The 15634-nt window shown below is 55.7% G+C and overlaps 1 protein-coding gene across 14 annotated transcripts in view; it reads right to left on the bottom strand.

Moving 5' to 3' along the window:
* Positions 1–4399: 4399 nt before the first annotated feature.
* TPPP (tubulin polymerization promoting protein) overlaps positions 4400–15634 on the bottom strand; it is a 33615-nt gene continuing 22380 nt past the window's right edge. For 2 of the 14 annotated variants that reach the window (XM_074329152.1, XM_074329153.1), the window contains exons 3-4: positions 10200–10410; positions 7279–10014 (exon numbers count right to left, since the gene is read on the bottom strand). In XM_074329152.1, the coding sequence (XP_074185253.1) occupies positions 9820–10014; positions 10200–10410 (406 nt within the window). In that variant the 3' untranslated portion in view covers positions 7279–9819. Of the gene's footprint in view, positions 5816–5883; positions 6732–6765; positions 10015–10199; positions 10411–15634 lie in introns of those variants that run through there. The other 12 variants (XM_074329155.1, XM_074329154.1, XR_012495222.1 and 9 more) reach the window with 11 other exon arrangements.

Genomic DNA, 15634 nt, shown 5'->3' with positions numbered 1-15634 from the left:
ACTTTTTAGAACCCTGTTTAACTGACTGAGGAAGAAGCTGCTGTGTGGCTGTCAGCCTTGTGTCCCGAGGACAGTCGGAGGGGCGCCGGCCGTCCCCTGAGAGGGGACTCAGGCTTGGGTCCTTTCCAGTTACCTTCTGGCCACGGCGGTGGCCGATAGCACCAGGTTTTGTAATTGAGCTGGGAAATGTGTCACACCAAATGTAGTTTCTGTGTGTGGGCTGGGGTTTCTGTCATCACCAGATCATTTCTAATTGATTTGAAAGATTTTAGTATTAATGCATTTTCAGCTGGTAGAAAACGATCACCATGCTGTCACTTCATGCTCCTCTTTTTAGGATTTCACTGAGTTTCTTGGATCTGTAACTTTGTATTTTGCATCAGATTTGGGAAAGTTTTGGTCGCCATTTCTTCAGATTTCTTGTTTGACCCAATACCTATCTACGTATCTGTCTGTATCTCCCTCTCCTCCCAGACTCCAGCTTCACTTACGCGGGACCACTGGATATTGTCCCCACAGGTCACTGAACTCGGGTCTTTGTTCTCAGGGATTAAGCTGGGGTCTGGTCCGTTGCCCTGGTGCCAAGTTTACTGATCTTCTGCCTTTTACCTGCGGCTGAGCCTGTACAGTGAATTTTTAATTTCAGAAATTATATGTATTTTAGTTCTGAAATTCCATCTGGTTCTTTGTTTACTAAGGTTTTATTTCCCATTCTGTCCATGTTTAAGTCCTGACCCATGTTCTTGGTAGCTTTTCTATAGATAACGTTTGGTTCTCTGCAAAGTGGTTATACCAACTAACAGCCCCACTAGCGAAATGTGATGGTTTTTGTTGGCCTGTTTTCAGCACGACTGTTGAAAGTTTTAGTATCTTCATTCTAGAGGGTGTGTCATATTCCTCCCGTAGTTTTAATTTGCTTCCCCCTAGTTATCTCACATGTTTATTGGCCACCTGGACTTTGTCTTTGTAAAGTGCCTCTTTCAGGTGTTTTCCCCCATTTTCCTGTTGGATAATCTGTCTCCTGTTTAGCTGTAGGAGTTATAGTAGTACTGTGTGGATTACATTTGCAAATAGCTTTTTCTTGTCTTTCGCTTTTTAATGGTGTCTTGATGAAGGGAAATTTTAAACTTTCATATAGTCCAGTTTATCAGTCTTTTTCATTATGCTTAAAGAATTTTTGATCCAAATTTTTAAAAATATTTGTGGTCATGAAGATACTGTGTTATCTTCTAAAATATGTTATAGTTTTGTCTATTTTGAAGACGAAAATATATATTCTCCATGGAACTGATTTGTGTGCGTGTTGTGAGGTTAAGGATCCAATTTCATTGTTTTCACACGTGAGTCCAATTAGCCTCCATCATCGCTGACAAAACTCCATGGTCACCAGTGGTGTGTGGCTGAGCCTCTGTTCTCCCCACGGGCTGCCCTGTCCATCTCTGCACGGCAAGGCCTTCCGTGGCACGTGCAGTCTGTCTTGGCTGTTTTGACGCTTTGCAGTTCACAGATTTTAGAATCAGCAGGTTAAGTTGGGCGTCCGTTTGAGATTTCACTGCTCGGTTTGGGAAGAATGGACATGTAGGTAACAGTGGGCCTTCCAAACTGCCCCCTTGTTAGCGCTTCTCTAATGCACATCATTATAGTTTTACCATTTTCTCCATCGAGGTCATATGCATCTTTTGTTACATTTAGTCCTAGGTTTTTCTTGTTTTGTGATGTCATTCTAAAAGATATATATTTTAAATTTGTTGGGATTTCATTTTCTAATTATTTGTTGCTGTTACATATGGAAATCCAGTTGAGTTTTGTATATTATTAATTCTATGTCTTGTTAAGCTCTTATTAATTTTAATAATTTATCCATAGTTATTTTAGCCTTTCTAAAACACAGTCATGTTTCCTGTGAGTAATGAGTTCTTGTTTTCTTTCCCATTCCTTTACTATGCGTTACTTTATTTTCTTTTTGTTTTGTTTTGCTGTTTGCTTTTTCATGCTGGCTGGTACTTCTGGTGCAATATGGATTAAAAGTGGTAATAGAATTCTAGATAATAAATAAAAGGTGAAGTTTGAGCATTTCACCACTAAATTTGTGATCGGTTTTTTGTAGATGGCCTTTCTCAGGTTAAAGAAGTTCCTTTTGTTGTTAATTTGCTAAGAATTGTACATCATGAGTGGATGAATTTTATCAGACACTTTTCTGCAACTATTGAGATGTACATGTGTATGATTTTTCTCCTGTGTCCTCGGCTTGGTTAATTACCATAATTTGCTAATGTGAAAAGCACCTTACATTTCTGGGACGAGAACAACTTAGTAATAATGGGTTTTCCTTCACAGACAAATTGTTGTATTTGATTTGTTAACATTTTGTTTAGGATTTTGTATTCTAGGTAAAGCACTTAATGTCTAACTTTGGGCGATTATTTAAGTTCTCTGTCCTTGAGTTCTTCGTTTGTAAAATGGGCTGGTACCAGGTTTTCCCGAAAAAAAAAGCCCCAGTTAAGATCATCAGCCAGATGGACACATTTAGTGCGTTATGACGATGTTCCGAAGAAGATGACATGACTGTATTTGAATAAATGTAGATTGTTGTACATGAAAAAATAAGACCTCCCCTGAAAATACACCCTAATGCGTCTTTTGGAGCACAAATTAATGTAAGACCTGGTCTTATTTTCAGGGAAACACGGTAGTAGTGCCTGCCTTGTAGGTTGTTGTGAAGGTGGAATGAATTATTGTAAATAATGTTGTAGGCACTGACCCATAGGAAGCACAATGTCAACTGTTTGCGTGGTAGGCCACTCTGATAGCTTCCCTTCCCTCGGTGACCTTGCTAGCTGTGTCGTAAGATTAGAAGTCTGTTCTCTTCTGTTGGAAGAGATCCCTGCTGACCCCAGTTGGACTCTCTGTGAGAGAGAAATAGATTCTGTTGTGTCCAGCCCCTGAGATTTCGGGGGTTTTCCACTGTGGTTGGTGCTTCCTTACCCTACATCTGTGTGGGCTTCCATTTCTTCTTGAGTTAGTTTTCCTGAGTTATGCATCTCTAGGAAGTTGTTCAGGTGCCTAATTTTCAATTTTTTTTTGGCCTAACACGCAGTCCTTTAGTGCCATTTTAATAATAGCTTCAACATTTGAAGTTGTGTCCCTGAGGCAGATGGAGGGCGTGTGTCCTCCTTCAAGTAAGACCTGGCCGTTCAGGGGAAGGGATGCACGTAAGAGACGACCTCCAGCTGCTCGTGGCCTCGGGCTCTGCCTCAGCTGTCATCCGGGGCCCAAGTCAGTGACCGAGGCGGTGGGCCACTGGGGCCTGGCCCTCCTGCCACGGGGTTACCTCTGACAGGCCATCTCCAGAGACCCTGTGGGGCTGGCAAGACTGAGGGCTGCATTGTGGTCTGGAGGCTTCCCTGCTCCTGCGTCCCCCCCGGTTCCCCGCTAACCGCGTGGCACCTGCTCTGCCCACCTCACTGCCCGTGTCGTCCTCCTCGTGCTTCTCGTCCGCGCCCCCAGAAGCTCGTCAGCTTGATCAGTCCTTCCAGAGAACCAGCCGTGGCCTTCGTCCTTCTCTTCATTTTCAGTTTCCGCTTTTACCTGTTTTCAGCCGTGCTGAAACTAGTGACACATGTGGCTTAAAAATACTGTCTTATCAATTTTCTTGTTCTGTTTCCTCCTCTTGCTTTATCAGCTAATATTATTGACATGTTTTAGTTTAAACCTGTCATCTCATTTTTTGCTGTTTTTCTGTGATTGTTTTTCCTCTCTACTGTTGCTGTTTTTAGACCTTTTATCATTTAGCATTTCGTCTATGCTAGTTTGGAAGCTGCGTCCTCCTTTCTGCTATATTATCACCGTTCGTGTTTGTTCATCAGCCCGTCTGCCCCCTCGGACATGGTGCACGGCCATACGCTCTAAGTGCCTGCGACCCTTGTTTTCCCGTGGGGTTTTCACACTCCCGCCCAAGTATTTGTCGTCACTTGTGGGAGTTACTTACTATTCATTCTTTGCTCCACTTTCCTTCCTCCCACGTCCAACGTTCCATCTGTGATCACTTTCCTCCTGCATTTAGAATTTCTACTGATGTCTCCTGGTGAGAGTTCCTCTGGTGTTGTTTAAAATGCCTTCATCTTCTCTCCGTTTTTGAAAACTTTTGCTGGGCTGGGCGGGGCTGTCAGGCTGGCAGTTACCTGATGATGTCGTCCCTACCTTTGGGGGCTGCTGTGCTTGTTTGTAACGTGGTGTGGCTGCGCCGGACGAGACCAGGCCTCGGACACAGCAGATGTCTGGCCCACTGGCTCCTCATGAGGTCGGGTCAGGGGTCGCCTATTTGAGGAAGCGAAGGCTGTCTTGGGTTGTTAGTGCCTGTGTGTGACTGCTGGTTCAGACACTGAGGATAACGGAGGGCCACAGTTAACACCTTTATTGTCACTTTACCATTTGACACAATGTTAACAGCAGTGGACAAAGGAGGCGCAATGTGCAGACAGACATGAGCTATTTCACTGAAGGTCCCAGGCCAGGCCTTGACAGCGACCCCGCTCCTCGCACTCTGCGGGGTGGACAGCAGGGCCACCCCAGTCCACGAACGTTCCCGTGAGTGCGGTTTAGACTTTCTGAGTCAGGACACCCATGACATCGACATGACGAGCCATCACCCTGATAAAGTGATAGACTCGTTACTCCCTCACATAACAGAACAGTGTAAAAATATATTGCATGTGTATGTAAATCTATTTCCCTTTCCTGAAATCAGTTAGTGCAAAACTATGACCCTTTCAAGTTTCTTTCAGTTGTGCGTTTCCTTTGTTGTTTGGCTTGGTTTGGTTTTTCAAGAGTCTAAAGGGAGAGAGGGTTAACTGAAGCATCTCCAAGCATGGGTGACCACACCCGACTCACCCAGGGCCACCCCCACCCCCCACCCCAGCCACACTGTCCATGTGCCGCAAAGGCCACTGGGCTTCACAAAGTGTTCAGTAGTAAGTCAGTGGCAGGAAGCTATTCAGGGTCAGTGTTTTAAGATATTCTAGCCTATTGATAATTTCACAGTACAGCTGAATTGTCAGCCTGTGCTGTATTGAACAGGTGACAAGGTGTCCTCGTGTGGCGTGTGCTGTAGGACGGGGTGTGGGAGCCAGCGTGTATATAAATAAATGCCCAGACTGGGTCTGCAAGGGCTCCCCAGGGAAGGGCCAGAGGGCGGCTAGTTTAGGTTTCATGGGCTATGACATCTGTCAACCCCTCCCCACAAAGCAGCCACAGTGCCTCAGACACAGGTGTGGCCTCTGCCATTAAAGCTGTTCACAGAGATAGGCAGCTGTGCTGGCCCAGGGTGCAGACTGTGAGCCTCTGCCTGTGGCCGTGGTTCTTTCACTCCGTGGGGGGGGGGGGGGGGCGGAATGGCCAGTGGCCTGCCTGGAGCTCAGCCCTGGGGTGCAGGTGAGCAGGACAGACGGGGGTGGTGCCAGGGAAGTGCCCCTCGGGCAGGCTTCTGCCCAACAGAGGCACACCTGCTAAAATTCTCATGTCTCAAAACTAGGCCCAAGGGTATTAACAGTGTAAAAATACTCCAGTACAAATATATAGTATTTTGAACTTACACAGTTTGAACTGCAATTTTGGTAAAGCTAACTCTGTTACTGACCTTTCCCTAATTGCTTCTCCTATGGCGTTAATAGAAATAAACAGTATTCTGGTACAATGAGAGCTCTCAGACATGCTCCTTCTACTGTTCTCTCCTGATATTTAGACACCGTCAGCACTGTCCTTCCTCAGCTCGAGCCCCGTCACCTGGGTGTCCTCCCCTCAGGACGTGTCCCGTCACCTGGGTGTCCTCCCCTCAGGACGTGTCCCGCCACCTGGGTGTCCTCCCCTCAGGACGTGTCCCGCCACCTGAGTGTCCTCCCCTCAGGACGTGTCCCGTCACCTGAGTGTCCTCCCCTCAGGACGTGTCCCGTCACCTGGGTGTCCTCCCCTCAGGACGTGTCCCGTCACCTGGGTGTCCTCCCCTCAGGGAGTGTCCCGTCACCTGGGTGTCCTCCCCTCAGGACATGTCCCGTCACCTGAGTGTCCTCCCCTCAGGATGTGTCCCGTCACCTGGGTGTCCTCCCCTCAGGACGTGTCCCGTCACCTGAGTGTCCTCCCCTCAGGACGTGTCCCGTCACCTGGGTGTCCTCCCCCAGGACGTGTCCCGTCACCTGGGTGTCCTCCCCTCAGGACGTGTCCCGTCACCTGGGTGTCCTCCCCCAGGACGTGTCCCGTCACCTGGGTGTCCTCCCCTCAGGACGTGTCCCGTCACCTGGGTGTCCTCCCCTCAGGACGTGTCCCGTCACCTGGGTGTCCTCCCCTCAGGACGTGTCCCGTCACCTGGGTGTCCTCCCCTCAGGACGTGTCCCGTCACCTGGGTGTCCTCCCCTCAGGACGTGTCCCGTCACCTGTGTGTCCTCCCCTCAGCTCGAGCCCCGTCACCTGGGTGTCCTCCCCTCAGGACGTGTCCCATCACCTGGGTGTCTTCCCCTCAGGACGTGTCCCGTCACCTGGGTGTCCTCCCCTCAGCTCGAGCCCCGTCACCTGGGTGTCCTCCCCTCAGGACGTGTCCCGTCACCTGGGTGTCCTCCCCTCAGGACGTGTCCCGTCACCTGGGTGTCCTCCCCTCAGGACGTGTCCCGTCACCTGGGTGTCCTCCCCTCAGGACGTGTCCCGTCACCTGGGTGTCCTCCCCTCAGGACGTGTCCCGTCACCTGGGTGTCCTCCCCTCAGGACGTGTCCCGCCACCTGGGTGTCCTCCCTCAGGACGTGTCCCGTCACCTGGGTGTCCTCCCTCAGGACGTGTCCCGTCACCTGGGTGTCCTCCCCTCAGGACGTGTCCCGTCACCTGGGTGTCCTCCCCTCAGGACGTGTCCCGTCACCTGGGTGTCCTCCCCTCAGGACGTGTCCCGCCACCTGGGTGTCCTCCCTCAGGACGTGTCCCGCCACCTGGGTGTCCTCCCCTCAGGACGTGTCCCGTCACCTGTGTGTCCTCCCCTCAGGACGTGCCCCGTCACCTGGGTGTCCTCCCTCAGGACAGCCCTGTCACCGGGTGCCTGCTTTGCGTCCTCTAGTCACAGGTGACATGCAGTGTGTGACCACGGTCAGGAGCAGCTGACTGGAATGCATAAGCACGTGCACACAAACACACCCTGCGAGCCTCACAGCAGCCGGAACCTGATGGCTGCTCGTGCGTGTTTCATGCGGTGAGCTTGGAGTCCACATACGTGTCATGTGTTCAAAGCCTGCACACCAACGCAGTAAAGAACAACAGATGGTGTTAGAGGGACAGAATGGTGACCAGTTTGTCTCATGACTCAGTTTCCGCCTCTTCTTGCTTGCCTGCTTGGGAGGGTGGGTTTGCAGAGCCACACTGACTGGAGGAGGCTGCATCCTGGCGTGTATGTGGCTGACGGAGCCTGCGGACGGGCAGGGGATGCAGGAGACCCCAGTGGCACCTCGGTGCTGTGGTCCAGGCCCCTGGGCCGGTGTGTGGGGTTCTCCCTGGGGGGCTGGGACCGCGAGGCCACCGGGGAGCAGCTGTGTGCACTTGACCCTCATTGGTGACACGCAAAGGGAAGCGCTGCTGTAAGGGTCAGCGGAGTGACCGGTCCTTTCTTGTCGAGCAGGTCACCTGCACCGGCCTGTGGGATAGGCTGGTGCTCCACAGGCCAGGACCGCCTCATGGGAAGACGGGGGCTCCAGTCCAAGGTGGGCTCTGCGGCCAGGACCCCAAGGACGGGAACTCATGTCGTTTCTTTTGCTTAGACCCCACTTTCCCAGTGAGTTCCTGGCAGCCAGACCCCCACTGGGGTCGGACCTTCCATGTGGAGGCCATTCTTGCCTGAAGACAACACTCTCGGACCGGGGACCATGTCCTGGTGTCGGGCACCCTCTCGTGTCCTGGGGGCGAGAGCTCTGAGAAGGGGCAGCATCCGTGGTGCCCAAGTGACATGCGTTCTTCTACGGGCTGTGGCATGGGGACCCTGTGCTGTCCTCTCTGGTGTGCACGCTGTGGGGACCGAGGTCCTGGATTCCAGTGTCTGTGACGGTGGGGACTGGGCTATTCACGGGCAGGAGACCCCCGTCCCCGGCGGTGTCTCCGGGCCCTGGGGAGGAGCCCTGCTCTGTGACCACCGATGAGAACGTCACCGGCCATGGAACATGGGCTGTGGTTTGTCAAGAAACACGGGGCATGTTCGGTTGTCTTCAGACATGCTTCCCACAGGTTTCACACAAGGTCCAGCCTGGGCCGGGGGGGAGCACAGGGCGAGGGCTGGCCTCCTGCCTGCCTTTCCCCCAGACCTCCGTCCTCAGTTTCCCTGCCCGGCCAGGCACTTAGGATCCCCAAGTTAGAAACTTTTGAGGCAGTAGTGAGACTGTGGCCTAAAAGTGACCCTTGAAGCCTGCGCTCTGTGATTTCCTCCGTTCCAGTGCCACACGCTGGGAGCTCCCAGTGCCTCAGAACAAAGCTGCCTGCAGGGGACATCACCACCCTCAAGTGAGGGCCTGCAGGGGGGTGGCAAGGGGCCTGGGGGAGACCGTTGCTTCAGAGGAGCCATGTCATCTGGGAGCGCTGGCCCTGAGCCTGTCGGGCGGGGCTTGGAGGCGCGTGTGTGCGCCACGGCAGTGCTGGTTCCTGTTTAGCTGTGTCTAGGAAGGGGGAGCAGAGCGCACAGTGGGGTGGCCAGGCTCCAGGAAGCATTTCCCCGAGGCTGCCATGGGCTTCTGCCAGGACCAGCTCCAGGACACATGGTCCAGCTGGTCACACACATCAGGTTGTGGATCCGTTTATGTGCTGCTGCCAAGCGCCACCCTGACCTGGCTTTGTGCGGTTTCCTCGCTCAAGGGTTAGGACAGCCCAGGAGGCTTGATCCCAGGGGCCTTGTGCTGTGAGCGAAAAGGGGCAGCCTCGTCCACCCTCAGCCTCGACCCTGGAGCCCAGAGCGGGCACGGGCAGAAGACACCTGTCACGTGGCTGCCCGTGCAGGAGCCTCAGAGCCAACAGGGGCTTGTGACCTGGAGACACAGGGCCAGCAGGAAGAGAGTCACAGAAGCAGGGTGTCCAGAACCTTTCCAGATCCGTTTTGAGGATAAAGAAACAGTTATGGTTTCTTCTCGTTTCTCATTTAAAAACCGAAATGACCTGTCGTCCTTCCTTTCAAACTTCTAACTTCACACATCAAATCACTTTCCTTGGGTCCACTGAGGGGCGTTCTTTCCTGGCTCACCTTCCTTTGCACACCAGCCTTCACTTACATGAGTGCACTTAGCACAGACCTGGTTCGTGGGCGTGGGTGTGCGTGTGCACGAGTGTGGGTGGGCATGTGAGTGCGTGAGTGCATGTGTGTCAGCGTGAGTGTCATGTGCGAGCGTGCACCGGGGCCCACACCTGCACAAGGCCTTGCAGACACTGCCGTCCGGTTCCGGATTCTCCCGTTTCACCGCTGCTGGTGTGTTAGTGCACGCTGCCCTGCGGCTCCTGGGAGAGTCTGCCAGCCAGGAGGTCCCCTCTGACAGGGTCCCCCTTCGCCTGCAAACCAGGTGGCCGTGTGGTCTGGTCCCAGAAGACTCTGGAAATGACCAATTGTTGACTTACCAGCACGGGACGAGGCAGGTGTGTTAGAGGAAGGTCTGAGTTCAGGGGCCCACCTGGGGTTGGAGAGGAGTGTGCCGGGGTCCCAGGCAGGAGGCAGGCTTGAGTGTCACCCTCAGCCACCTGCCCGGGCATCTGAGTTCTGCCCCAGTGAGTCCAGGAATGTAACGAAGTGTGAGGCGATGTGGGCCCATGACGGAGGACGGCTACTTGCCCCCCTGCACCTTCTGGTCGTAGGTGCCCGCATGCTTGTACCCTGGCACGTAGCCGGACTCGTCCACGAGGTCCACGCGCCCGGCCTTGCCTTTGCCTCTGCCCGACGGGTCGAAGCGTTCCTTGTGGGAGCCCGTGAACTTGGTCGTGTCCGTGAGCCGCGACACGGTGGGGGACGAGATGGCTTTCTGCAGGAGGAGCAGGGAAGGTTAGCCGCACAGGGAGGGGAGGTGCCCGCACGACGGGCACTGAGGGGGGCGGCCTGGGCCAGCCCGCACCCCGGTGACTGAAGGCTTCGTCCTGTCTTTATGGCCCTGCCACCCGTTCCCCAGACCTCACGTGTCACGCTCCCCAAGGGACCCTCCTCGCTCACCGTCACCCCTGAGATGATGGGGGCCTTGCCCTCGATGAGCCTGTGCACCTCGCGCACGGCCTCCTCGCTGCTCTTTTCCTTGAACCTCTTCTTGGCCAGCTCCTCCAGTGCCTCCTGGAACTGCTCGAACGTGATGGTCCGGCAGCCCTTCCCTCTGCAGGGAGAGAGGACGCAGGGCCACCAGCCACTCGCACGGCCACTGGCTTCCATGCTGCAGAACCAGCTGCTCTGAGCAGTCGCTGGGCTGTGACCCGGCACCTGACCACATGGGTGAACCCCAACCTCGCCCAGGGGCCTGATGGGGGTGCCCAGCCCTGCCCGGGAGCCCTGCCCGGGACCCCCGCCCGCCTCTCCCTTCCCCTCCCCCAGCTCTTCCTTCCCCCCGCCCCCTCCCTCCCTTTCTCCTCCCCTTCCCCTCTCCCTACCCTCCCCCTTCCTCCTCCTCCTGCCCTCCCCTTCCCTGCCTACAGTGTTTACACCCAACAGTCCGTTGCCATTGGCAACAATAGCAAATATAAATTGTCTTGGAAAACAGCTTAAAGGAAGCACGTCCTTTATGAACAACTGGACATTGAAACGAAGCCGTTGTCTGGTTCTAAACGGGGTATATTTGTGGCCTCCAGTCAGGGAAGGACTTTCAGAAAAGTTACTGTGACAAGCTCAGTGGATCCAAACCACAAGGGAGACGCCTGGATCCTGCCTGGGGCCAGGGAGTCTGCGTCAGGGTTACCACGCGGCCAGGCGGGGCGCCCCCCAGGACGCGGCCAGGAGGGGCGCCCCCCCAGGACGTGGAGCCGGCTGCGTGAGGAGCGGGGCGCCCAACGTTTCCTTCAAACGCATCTGATGGGAGAAGCTCTGAACTGGCTCGTCATCTTTTATAATTTTAACTGGAAAACATTCTTGCCACTTTAACTGGGTCTTTCCCAGCTATTCCATTCAGTGTGTTTTGAATGTTTTAAAATCAGAGATGGCGTGAAGGGGCCCCCTGGTTCCCACCCAGGGTGGATAGCAGCCGAAACCACCCAAGTTCAAGACTCACATCTCAGCCCCAGGACGACACGCAGGGACAGGCCCCTGTGACGACAGGACACACAGGATTTACAGCAAAGGCTACTGAGTGGAGGAAGGAGCATGTGTGTAACACACGGAGCTGGAAGACCGACATCCCCAGGGAAAGGGATGAGCTCCGATCTGCCTTGTGCCATGTACAAAAGTTAACCCAGACGGATCAAAGTCCTAAATTTATCATAAAGCCTAAAACTAAAACTTCTGGGAGAACATCTAAGAGAAAGTCTCTGTGACCTTGGGTTAGACAAAGATTTCTTAGAAATGACACCAGGAAACAGTCCATGAAAGAAAAGAAGATGAACTGGATTTCACCAAAGTCTTAAATGCCATTTTCTTCAAAAGACACTAATGAAAAGACAAACCACAGACTGGGAGAAAATACAAAGCACACGTCTGATAAAGGACTGTATCTCAAATAGACAAAGAACTCTTAAAACTCAACAAGAAGAAGGAACCCAGTGTACAAAATTGGGCAGAATCGCTGAACCAGACCTGGTTCAAAGACCTGTGGGGGGCAAAGCGGCCAGTCCACAGGGAGGGCCCAAAGGCCCTGACGGAAGAAGACGACGTCCCCCATGCATGGGGACGCGGGGCCAGCACCCAGAGGCAGCCGCTGCGGGGACGCAGCATGGCGTCCACTGTGGAAGGCAGTTTGGCAGTTTCTTAAGGTCACGACCCCACAACTCCCGGGTTTTCCCTCGAGAAATGAAAACGAGCTCACACGGAGTCACTGTTCACTCACAGTTCTCAGTCACCAAGACCCAGAAACGCCGGCGGTGAGCGGACAGACACGCTTTGGCACATCCATAGCCCACATGGGGTCCACCTGCACTAGTGACATGTGTGTCTGAAAACACAGGACATGCAAAGCAACACCCCCACAGTCAGGAGAGCTGAGCGGAGGCCGCAGCCGACCTCACCCCAGGGAGGCCCCTCGGGAGGGGGACCAGGAGCATTCAGAGCCGTCTGTCCTGAGGGCGCTTCTCCCCACAAGGACCACAGGGCAGGGGCTGGGTGGCTGGTGGACACAGGGCTTCATCAGACTCCGTGTTTGGCGGTGGGTTCCGCCCCATGGAGCTCTTGGCCATGAAACCCATCAACACGCTGAGGCCTGCGGTGCCAGGTTGGATGAATCGGGATCCCATGCAGGGCCGTTCTGGGCCGCTGCCCTCAGCCTGGCTGCCTAGAGTGGTGTAAACATGGCCTCTTTTCTCCCTCTGGACCCTGCGGGGTGGGTAACCTCTAGAGCCACAGGCCTGTTTGTTTGTCCTGGGCTGTCACAAGCACTCCTGTCTCTTGTCACGGCCTGCCTGGGATGGCACATGAATGCCAGCCCTGACGGCCAACCCTCTGACCAGCCACTGGGGCACTCGGCCGTCTCAGGGCACCCGGCACCAGGCGCCACCAGTGTGACTCACTCAGCCCAGGGGTGGGGGACGGCCAACGGGGGCTCCGGTCAGAGGCCACATTCAGATCGGGGTGGACGTCCAGGCCCAGGGCCCTGGCTCGCCTACTCCACCTGGCCAGGCCGGTGTCCCCAAGTGTCCCCACTGTGACTGGCGGGTGGGTCTGGGAACCTTCCCCAGGGGACTCAGTCTCCTGCTGCTGGGAGAGTCCACAGCAGGTTCTAGAATGATAACGCCAGTCCCTTCCCTGGAGACACGATCACCTTACACAGCTCTCGGCACACAGAGCGGGCCTGTTCTCGAGTCCACAGGACGGCGGTGCGCCCACACCGGCCCTGCTCTGATGGCAGCTGTTGTGCTGGAAAGCCAGCCCAGCAGCGATGGGGGCCCGTGACCTGGGGCTACGCTCTGCTTCCCAGTCCCTGCGTCCCCTGGGCCTGAAGGCCCAGCTCAGGGCAGGCAAGGGGTCAGGCTGGCTGCTCCTGAAAGACCAGGGCCCCAGGGGCCAGCCCAGACCTGCAAGGACAGATGTGTGTGTCCAGTAACATGAAGGCTCCCAGGCTCTGGCCAGTGTCCCAGGATGGAGAACGGGACCCCCAACCCCTCCTGAAAGGCACAGCCAGATTCCCGGGGGGGGGGGGGCGGTCAGAGAAAGTGCTGGCTCTCCCAGGCTCCCCCAGGTGACCTGTCCAGACAGCAGCCTGGCTGGCCAGGACACCAGTGTGGGCAGGAAGCGAGGGGTTGAGGGGGGCATCGGAGGTACTGCCAAGGATCAGAGAGAGGGAGCCTCTGGGATACACCCATCAGCTCTGGGCCAGTGGGGGAACGGGCTCCTGGGGGACCTGTGCCTGTTGGGGATGTGACACCTGGGGCGCCTGATGTGCTTGGGGAGGGTGCAGCTGCTCTGATCGGCCTCTGCTGGAGACAGCACCCCTCGCCCCCTCCAGTGACCGGCCCCCCGAGCCCCCCCAACTGGGCCCCAGCAGGTGCAGAGCCAGGAGCCAGACCCAGCCCCCGCCCATGGATGGCAGGGTGCTCAGCTCTCAGGTGGGGCAGGCAAGGTGCCAACCTGCCTGAAGGGGCAGCTGTGACCCTCACATTCAGTTACACTCCCCTAATTAGAAAAAAAGTCCTCCTAAGTGTGTGTGTGCCTAGGGTGGCCGGACATGGGGTGGGGGGTGCCTGGGGCTGGACTTAACCCTGTGAGGGGCGGGGCCCTAGAGGCTCAGGGCGGAAGCCACTGGACACCCTGCACTGCCTGGGTGGCCACAAGAGGGCCCCACAGAGGATTCGCCAACAGCCTCCCTGATGCTGAGACCCTAACACCTAAACTGAAAGCCCAGCTGGGGGCACCCTCCCTCCAGGGCCCTCGCCACCAGCTGGAGGGAGGTACTGGGGCAGGAAAGGCCCAGCGTGGAGCTGCTGGACGCCCTTCACTCTAGGAGTGTGGCCCATTCAGCCCCCAGGCCCAGGAGCAGGGAGGGAGCCCCTGGGCACTGAGCAGGCACTGCCACCAGCCCTGTCAGGTCACTGTCATCGGTGGTGTTTCTTGGACATCATATCACACGCAGAGCTCTCTGCCCACTCCAGCAGCCCCCACCCAACAACGGCGCTCTCATGGGGGCTTGCGGTCCGACAGCTTCCTGGGTGCACATCGCTTGGGTCCGTTACCCCAGAGCCGAGGGGTCCCTGCCTCAGACAACTCTCACGTGTCCTGGCTATGGCTGTGGCGTGTGTGGCAAGAACACAGCAGCTTTCCAGGTCGCCTGCTTCCTCCTAACCTGGGACCAGATGCTGGACTCGGGCTAGTTGTGTCAGCATGAGAGTCGCAGGAAACAGGCTGCTGCTATGTGAACACACAGCACCCTGGAGACAGTCGGGAGGTGGCAGAGGCTGCAGCAGACACCTGCCCTCCTCTGCCCCTTGGTCCGCCTCTGCCCCTGCAGGCCGGGGACGCCAGTGTCTGCCCCGCACATGCAGGCCAGGCAGGCAGGACGGAACTGGACGTTGCCATCCACAGCCCCCAAGTGGCTTGTGCATGTAAAGTCCTGATTAATATTTCAGACTGACCATCGTCTGTCCTTTGGGGCGGGGAGGGTGCCCGAGTCTTTGTCTAGGTAACAATAGTCTTCCGTCCAGACCTGCTATAAAGCTGCAAGAAATCTGTTTAAAATGTAACGCATAGTAACATGAAAACAGACAGGCGCTGCCATGGTGACAGGATGTAAACAAAGGCTGCAGATACCCCAGCTGGCGCCCTGGCAACCTCCCCAAACAGGAAGGGCCAGCTTTTCTCCACCAAATGGGCGACTCTGAGGTCCCACACCCATCTTGCAGGACCCCACGACCCTGCCTGGGGACTGTCCCCCCACGACCTCTCCCAGGCCCTGTTCCCCCAACGATACTGCCTGCCTCTTCCATCCCAGGGACAAGGCATGAGCCCCCACCATACCCTGCGTGATGCCCAGCAAGCCACCCAGGCATGGGGACCCCACCTCCCTTCTAGGGGTCTCTGTGGCTGCCACTCTGTGACCTTGACTGTGTGGTGACCAGGACCCCTCACTGGGCTGGGGCCACAGCTGCCCATTCTGTTCCGCATCCCCCTACAGTGACCTGAGGCAGAGACAGCCCTGCCTTCTGCAGTGGGGAGCCCGCTGTGCCCAGGAGCCAGGGACCAGGCCTCAGGCACGAAGTATCCGAGCAGCTGACATCCTGCCTCCCAGGACGGCACTGGGAGCAGGTGGGCTCCTTCCCAGTACCCACTCATGCTGTGACCCAGCAGGTCCCAGTGGGCACCTGCTTCCCACACACGGGCTTCCGGCCTATGCAGCGAACTCGTCCTCTGAATGAGCCACCTCGCCTCCTGCAAGGAAGTGCAGAGCCTGTGTGTGCACGCTCGTGTGCATGCGTGTGTGCATGTGTGCTGTGGGCTTGTGCACACATGAATATATGCATGTCTAC

The sequence above is a fragment of the Rhinolophus sinicus genome, linkage group LG03 (genome assembly GCF_036562045.2).
Source record: "Rhinolophus sinicus isolate RSC01 linkage group LG03, ASM3656204v1, whole genome shotgun sequence".
NCBI lineage: Eukaryota > Metazoa > Chordata > Mammalia > Chiroptera > Rhinolophidae > Rhinolophus > Rhinolophus sinicus.
Note: the sequence above shows the minus strand (reverse complement) of the source record. Positions and strands in the feature narration are given on the sequence as shown.